Genomic DNA, 9077 nt, shown 5'->3' with positions numbered 1-9077 from the left:
TTTTTCTTTTTCTTTTCTTTTTATAGTTTTTGTCCTCTCAAAAAACGATGAAGACATAAGCAAACACATTCAATATTGGTGTCTTTCTTCTATATCAAACGCCAGCTATAAATAATAGAGAAAAACAAATCACCTTAGGGTAAAAAAATTAGTACAAAATTATTTCTAAATGTTAAAATTAAAGCGTAGTACAGTGTTGGGGATCAGAGATTGGTGCCTTATGTTTTGAATGTGGTGATTGTATTAACGTTTTCAAGTGAAATCAATAATTAAAAATCAATAGATAATTTGACTGATTCTGAATTATTAATTATTAATTTTACGTAAAAAAAAAAAAAGTGGGTTTTCATCTTGTATTAATTTCCATGTATGTTTTTCCCCTTTAAGAATAGTAATAGCAGTACATGAAAATTAAAGATGTTCTCTTCAGATCCTAATCATTTTTCACAGAAATCATTATAACATAGTATTATTTGACGGTCCTTCATGCTGATGGTCCATCAAAAGTAGTTGAAAATATATAGCAGCATCATAAGACTCATAAAGCTGATCATGGCTGGTTCTATTATGATATACTAGTACGTGATTATTAGTTTTGTTTTTTTCTTTCTTAAATAATAGTGACTTTATTAAGAATTAATTCTTTTTAACTAACAATAAGATAATAAAATTAAATAGTTAGAATTTTAATTATTATTAAAAAATAAATATTAAAATATAAAAAATACATTAAAAATGAATTAAACTATATATATATTTATATTCTAATGTATATTATATTCTGATTACTATTAGCATGTTGTATCTATAGCATTGTTATTCACCATAAAGACTATACATAATTGTTGTAAATGACTCTTGTCGCATAATTATATATAAATCAGACAATCAGTTACCATTTTATTTTGAATAAATTAACTTTTATTATGATAAAAAAAAAAAGTTATGCGATGAAAATCATGTTAAATAGCAAGTAGAGGGATTTGACCCATATATACCGGATAAAACAAAATGTGAAAATTTATAAGAGGAGAAATTCATAATTCTCTAAGATATTAAGTTGAATATGACATACTTTTATTTTGTATTATTTCATTTGATTATTTTTTTAAAAATATTTAAAAATTCTAATAAATCGGCTAATTATACTAATTTATAAAAATTAATATTAAAATTTGAAGATATATTTTTAGTGAAAATGTCTATAATATTACTCACTTCGAGTTAAAATAAGTATTATTTTTACTTTTGAATTTATTGAAAAATTAATGTATGGAAATTGTCTAAATCATTGATTTTTTAATGAACTAAAAAAAAGTGAAAGCCACACTTATTTTGAAAGAGTGAGTATTATTTATTTAATTGATGATGGTGAATTGGTGATCCCTAAAAATCTTTCCCTGCCTTTTTTAGAAAAATGTTAATTCCTTAGGCATGATATGACCACTGAAATTAAAATCCTGATCACACATTGAATCTAGAAAGTTAAAAAAATTACTTGGTCTACATACATATGCAATAACAGGAAACATACATAATTAAGGTAGCTAATAATAATAACAGAGTGCTAATTAAGCTAGAAATTAAAATATATATGAGAAAGCATAGCATGCATGTAAATTATACTAGGAGTGGAATGAATCATTTTCTTCAACTTCAGAGGTAGCTCCATTATCATCTTGATCAACACAAAGATGGTCATTAATTGCATAAGATTTGTGTCCATTTCCAAATGCCTTGATATGATCCTTAAGGGATCTCTTGTGCTTAAAATCAGAGCCACAAGAGCAATACCATCGCTTCCCACAATTCTTCTCATGAGTCCTCCAATCACCTCTCACAGCAAATGCCTTGGAACACTTCCTACAAGTGAAGGGTTTAAGTCCATGCTTTCTCTTGTAATGAGTTTGAAGGGTTCTGAAATCTTTGAGTGGTTTTGCTCTAGGGTGATCTATGTTGTTCTTGCATCCTGGTGCACAGCAATAACATGGCAGTTTCAACATTGCTGTTGGTTGTGTTCCCCTTAGAGATTCTGGACCCTTTCTATATTGAGATCCATGCCCCCACATATGCATCTACACATACACATTGTTTTCCTTTCATGCATTAGCTACCAATATATATACATAGGGTAATGTTAGGGAGACAAAAAATACAGCCAGAACTTGCCTTATTTAGCATTCATTAATTGTCGCAACAATTAATAAATGCTAAATAAGGCAAGTTATGACTGTTTTTAGCTAATTTTCTTTGGTTACCAAACATTTCCGATATGCATAACCAAAATTTCAATTGTATAGATGTAATTAATAAATGAGTTTAATTTTGATGTATTAATAATACAATGTAACAAATTTTATATCATCATTTAATTAGATTAATATATTTAAATAATTTTTTATTAAATAATAAATTTAAAAATTAATATATAATTTCCCATTTATGCCAATTAAATTTTGTATGGATCGGTACATTGTTATTTTATTTTAACTTATTACCACAAGCCCTAGTATGATATATATAGCACTATGCAAATAAGTTACCAATGAATGGGTGCAATGGTAAATGGTAATAATGAGTTGGATGTAATAATTAGGTGAAAAGGGAAGCATGGAAGGAACCACACGCATAGAGGACTGAATTTTTGGTACTATTTATATCATCCAATGAACCTCCTTGTGAAAATTGCATTAGGTCTTTGTTGTATGATGTAGGTTAATTAACTTTAACTGTTAAGATTTTGAATAATTATTTTATTAATTACAATAACATTATTTATAGCAGGACGCGCCTCCTTCATCAACACAGGGCCATGTTTAGGATTAAAGAAGCTAATTAGGTACAACATGGGTCATTTGCTACTAAAGAAAGAGAATATTACAGCTACTTGTATTCATTTTTGTGAAACTTAATTAATTAATTCATGTTGCTGGGTTTAATTAATATATACATATATATATTCCTTGTTGATGAATTTTGTAACCTCAACACAGCAAAAGGAGTGTGGTAGAACAGTAGTTTAATTATAGGCCCAGATAAAAGTGAAAAAAGGCAGTCTAAAAATTAGGTAAAGTAGAAACCCTAATTATAAGTAGAGTTCCTTAGAGAAATTAATTAAAGTGAAGTTTTAAGGAAAAGAATTGAAGTAATTAGTGAGTACCTGCATGTTATTGTATCTGTTGAAGGTTTTGAAGCAAAGGGGGCATGCGAACTGTGTAGGACCGATGAGGATCTGAGTAGGTGTTGGGATCCAATACTGTCCTCTGTTAATTCCATTTGACATAACATATTCAGAAGCAACAGTGATCTTTTCTTCTTCTTCTTCTTCTTCTTCTTGTACTACTAGCGTGCTTTGAAGCCCTAAGTGTAGAGGCACCTTATTATTGTTATTGTTGTCAACTTCCATGGCACAAAATGAAGATTGAAGATCTAGTTGTTGTTGTTGATGTGTTGTTGTAGGGCTTAGGTGAAGGAAGGGAAGGGGTTGTGTGATTGGTGGAGGATGAAAGTAATTGAAGGAATTGGTAGAAGGAGAAGAAGATGGAGAAGGAGAAGGAGAATAATTGAGATCCAAGAGAAGGAGGTTGTTAGTGTTATAGTCATTATTGGAGTTGCTGTAGGTTGAATCTGCCATGACCATTGAGATAGAGAGAGTAGAAATAAAAGAAGGATATATATGACTATCACTGTCATCCATGATCAGGTACAAATAGTTGTAGCAACCTTATTATAGCACTACTCTACACACATAGAGTCCGCTATACGTGAAATTGATAGTTGAGAGCCGTTAGATAATTTGATTGATTTGACTAAATTTTTATTTAATGGCTCTCAACTATCAATTTCACGTGAAGTCGACTGCACATAAATTTTCACCTTAATAAATATTATTATTTTAAATTAATATTTAATCAATAATAATTTATACTTATATTTATTAATTTCAATATAATTTATATATATAAATAAATAAAATTTATTTATTAAAAAATTTTAAATATATTGACTTATAGAATCAAACTATAAATTTTTAATAATAAATAAAAAATTATCAATTATTGTTCATCAATTAAAAGTTAGTTCTTTACATTTATTTACATAATAATTATGGTCTTTTATTATTTATTTTCTGGTAACAAATCTCTATATATTTCGATTTTTTAAGGGGAAAAAATATCATTAGATTAGATGTTTATAAATTGTTGTATGTATACATTGTCGGTATATAGTGTGTTATAATTGTTGTAATAATAATAATAAACTAAAGTTTAACTAGTATATGGTTATTTTATGAAGAGAGTTTAAAATATCCATGTAGTTATAATATTTAACGAATAAATTTATGATTTTAAATATTTGGACATAATGATTAGAATTTCAAACGATAATTATTGATCTTTAAGTTTATTTGATGCTTTTATAATATAATGATTAAATTAAATATTCATTATATTCTACGCCTATTATGTTTCATAATAATAAATATGTATGTATATATTCTGCTATCTAGAAATTAAAAGAGGTGCTGAATAATATGTTCACCGACTTAACCAACATATAGGAGAGAAAATAGAGAAGGCACAGTCACTTATCGAAATTGAAGTCTTGAAGACTATTTGCCGTGTCGTTATTACCTAAACATTCCTATTCCATTCAGTCATTTACTTCAACTAGAAACTACTACCTTGTATTGGATACAAAACAGTGGGTTATAATTGTACGTATTCCACCTAGCTAGTTTAGTTTCACTATTTCATAATAGTTCTTTTTAATTTATATAAAAACAATATATTTTATAGAAAAGCATTAATAATATGTAGTATAAATATGCCGAAGTTACATTGGTATAGTTCCGTCTAATTATTATTATACATAAAAGAAGCTGAAAATAGTTTATTTGTTCTTTTTGCATTGCTCTCTTGTTTTTGTTTTGTCGTGGCTCCACCATGGGGGGACTTTTCTGAATAGAAATTTTTGTATTATTAGTTGTTATTATTATTATTGAATTATCTACTTTTTCAATTTAATTACCTTCTTCCACCAGAAAACCAGCCATGCAACCTAACACATTGGAACTGATGTTATTGTGTGATTTTGCTTCTTTGATGTGTAACTCGTTTAGATAGAGAAAAACTCTTTTTTCCTTAAAAAAAATTAACAGGTACATATATATTAAATTTAAGGTTTAATTACTCGGTTGGTCTCTATAGTTTCGTGAAATTTTTAATTAGGTTTCTATACTTTTTTTTTTTAATTGGGTTCCTGCACCAACTTTTTTTTTTCAATTAAGTCCCTCTTAGTAGTAATTGGCTTAATTTTATAGGGACCTAACTAAAAAAAAGAATTGGTACAGTGACCTAAATAAAAGGAAAAAAAATGTAAGGACCCAATTAAAAAAAAAAATTGGTGTAAGGACTCAATTAAAAAAAAAAATATAAGGACCTAATTGAAAATTTTGCGAAACTATAAAGACCAACAGAGTAATTAAACAAAAAATAAATACATATTTGATTCACAATTTCACAGAAAATAATCAATATAATCATCGTACTTTAAATTAAACCTCAAATCCGATGAATCTTCTATTTTTATTTTGTCTTTTGAAAAATAGAATAAAAAACATATATTTTTTTAATGTTGAGATATTTCTTTTATAAGTAATGAATGATAGCAAATTATAGAATAAATGTCCATAATGAATTAATAATTCTATGGTTACTAACTTATAACATTAAAACAATATAGTTTTTTGTTCAGATCAGAAAGAACTATTAAGAATTGAACAAATAGAAAGAGAAAAAAAAACACATGTATTATTATTTTAAAACAATAATGACTAACTAGCAATACAATATAATATAATATAATATAATAATAAGGCAAATAGTAATAGTAGTAGTTAATAAGTTAATAGTAGTAGTATTTCCGAGGGGAACATGCACAATGTGAATGTTTGACATGTTGGATTATTGTGATTTTCCGTTCCTAGGGAAACAGATAAAATTAGATAGATAGTTAGGTGGAATGTTAAAGCGGCAATTTTTCTTTGGCTTGCACGCTTTGGTCGGCTTGGCTTCCTCAAGGGACACAGATTCTGTCGGTGTCTCCCAAAATGCTCACTAATTTTCTTCACTTCTAATAACATTACATGCAAATCAAAAACACCCTTCACTCATTCCATCTTCTACTATCTACTATCCATGCATCTTCCATCTTCCTTTTTCTCACACTATCTATAGTGATACGAGCTAGTTTTGTTCACCGAACACTTTGGAATTTGGAGTTTTGAAACCAATCACATGCCCAAGTTGAAATTATTTTCCAATTAGTATCTTTTCTTTTCTTTTTTTTTCTCCCTAAAGATTCTTTTACCTTAACATTAAGGCTAAAGCATTAATTCAAGTTGGTACGTATTCGTCAATAGTTATTGTTAGTTTGACTTAATTCTAAGTTGATTTATCTCATATATATTCTCATGTTATGTATGTACCATAATCTTGCCCTCCATACTTTAAATGGCATGCATGCATGTAATTTTTCTTTTCTTTCATGGATTATTTCTTTCTTTTACAAATAATAACATAATCCAATTTGAGCTATTTTTCTTCCATGTGGAGCCAAGAAAAATATCATAATTGTATAAAATATTCACTTAATTTGTTTGTTGTCCTTTTTTTTTCTTATGATATCTATCATTTCGGCAGATCAAGTACTAATTTGCTGTGAATATAAGGGTTATTTAAAGGTTTGTCGCTAACCAATTGGTTGTAATATACACAAGACGGACTTTAAATCTCTGAACCTTATTTAAGCGGACAAGTAAGCTAATAACTCAACTAACCAAAGTTACTTCAACTATTTTTTTTAGTTGAACCAACTATTTTTTTAATTTATTTTTACTCTTGATGGGCTAGATCAAAAAGCAAGGTAGGCTTTAAGCCCAAAAATAGATAAGACCCATTTTCCTGCTTCAATATTTTTGTCATTAATCAATGTCCGAACCCAAACCGAAAGGTCTATTTGTAGACCAAAAATCGGCTCTATATGGAACAAAAAAGGTTCTCTATTCAGTATTTAGTATTTACCAACAGTGTATGTATATAATAGTAATAATACCACTATTCTTGGGGCATGTATGCGATTAGTAATTTTTGTCACTATTTTCTGGTTGCTAAGAACTCTGCCCCGTGAAGAGGCATTTCAATTCTTATTCCACTTGTATATGAACAATTTGTTTGTTTTATGTGCTTGCTTTACTGCTTACATGCTAATCTGATTAGAAGCATGAAGATGAGTGCATGATTCTTAACTAAGTGATGTTTAGTTAGCAAGTATATCTTATCCGTGAAAATCAGAGCTTCTGTAGTTGCATTATGTATGGTATACATATTTTTTGTTAGACCATTTTAATCAAAGGCACTGGTTAGTTTAATATAGTTAGTAGATTGAATGTACTGATGTTTGGCATAATCTGTATATATATGTGGTGATTTGTGTCGATCACTAAGTTAGTATTTTCATATATAATATAATGTTAAATAAGAATCTTATTCATTGTTCTTGATGCAGGCAAAACTTGTACTTGATAAAACTTGTTTGAAATTGTTAGTATTTTCATATATCTTAGGCAAATAATGTCTTTGTTGAATAAGATGAAAGAATTACAAGTAAGGCTTTCTTTAGATACCTAATTCGACATTTTTTTTTACCAAAGATAGGAGATTTGAACCCGCAACCTCTTAATTGAGTATAGAGAGACTATGCCATTTGAGTTATAACTCATTGGCACCTAATTCGACATTTGAATACAGAGAACTGTGTAAAATAAATTTCCGTTACCATATTAGTGAATAATAGTACTTAGTGGGTGAAGAACAAAATTTAACCAGATTCATTAAACAAATGGTTGAAATTACGATCCTTAACACATCTTTGGTTATATAATCACACCAATAAAGTCACCAATGATGGAAAATTTTACTATATACACATAATTTCCATAGATCAAATAGTTGACACATATTGGTTACAATATGATCCATGAGAACATGTGTGATTGTAGCCGTAGAAGCAGCTGACATAGTTCTTGCGAAGAGCAGCTTGGAAGTAGATATGGTTACAGCCATGGATCTTTCTAGAAAGACCATGTTGCGCACATGGCTAAATTACATTTAGGCCCTTGGTGCAACCCTTTTATCTTCCATAGTTCCATGGCTTGCTTGCTAGTGCTCACTTAGTGCGGTTTTTTCATCTCTTCTGTGCAGGTTTATAAGAAACACTTTGATGTATAATTGTATATTCTACTTGATTGATTTCATGTTAAAGCTAGCATTAGTCTTAAATAATCTTAATGGGCCATTTCTTTTTTAACTTTCTTGAAGCTGCATCTTTTAATTTTGGATTAGCTAATAGATGTCATTTTGATCTTTATTTTTGCTGTAATTATTGGATACCAAATAGGTGGGGTCCCTTCTTTATCCTCAACACTTTATTTTTGAAATAACAAAGATTACTTGTTCATAAAACCAACTCATATTCTTTACATACATACCTTGCCTTAACTAGAGTAAGTAGTTGATTATCATTCATTGTGTTGTTTTGTATTCTTGTCTTGGCATGATTGTTAAATTACAATTACAATGATATAGGTGATAATTAATATGGCATTGGAATATATAACCCCTGGTTGATAATTATTTTACTTGTTAGTGTAAATATTAAGCATCTATGCCAGTCTTATTATATAAAATTTTTCATTCGAAACATGTTACATTATGTAATTTTAAATTCAAGCGTGATCTTATGAAACCTAACCACGATTCTCAACAGTTTATTTTAGCTCTCTTGTCTTGACCTACCCGAATGTTAATCTTAACACCACCATGTTCCAAATTGTTATCCATGGAATAATAACAAGTTATATATATTTTCCTTAAACAGAAAGAGAGCAGAAGCAGAGGATGATGATTGATGTGGGTTCATGTAAACTATGTAAGGTCGTTTTCTCTAAAATGTTGTATGGCATGTGACATAAAATAAAATGTGCAATGTAAAAATGAAAAAAAAAAAAAAAAAAA

General features: G+C 28.6%; 1 protein-coding gene across 2 annotated transcripts; it reads right to left on the bottom strand.

Moving 5' to 3' along the window:
• Positions 1448 to 3683, bottom strand: LOC107632313 (zinc finger protein WIP2-like). Of its 2 annotated transcripts, XM_021117898.1 has the most exons (3): positions 3488 to 3683; positions 3161 to 3454; positions 1448 to 2075 (listed from the first exon to the last, which is right to left on the bottom strand). In XM_021117898.1, the coding sequence occupies exons 1-3, from the start codon at positions 3638 to 3640 to the stop codon at positions 1626 to 1628; spliced, it is 897 nt and encodes a 298-aa protein (XP_020973557.1). In that variant the 5' UTR covers positions 3641 to 3683; the 3' UTR covers positions 1448 to 1625. The 2 variants fall into 2 exon arrangements, with proteins under 2 accessions (XP_020973557.1, XP_016191494.1); XM_016336008.2 differs by having other exon boundaries at positions 3161 to 3683.

The sequence above is a fragment of the Arachis ipaensis genome, chromosome B03 (assembly GCF_000816755.2).
Source record: "Arachis ipaensis cultivar K30076 chromosome B03, Araip1.1, whole genome shotgun sequence".
NCBI lineage: Eukaryota > Viridiplantae > Streptophyta > Magnoliopsida > Fabales > Fabaceae > Arachis > Arachis ipaensis.
This window is presented reverse-complemented; position numbering and strand designations above follow the sequence as displayed.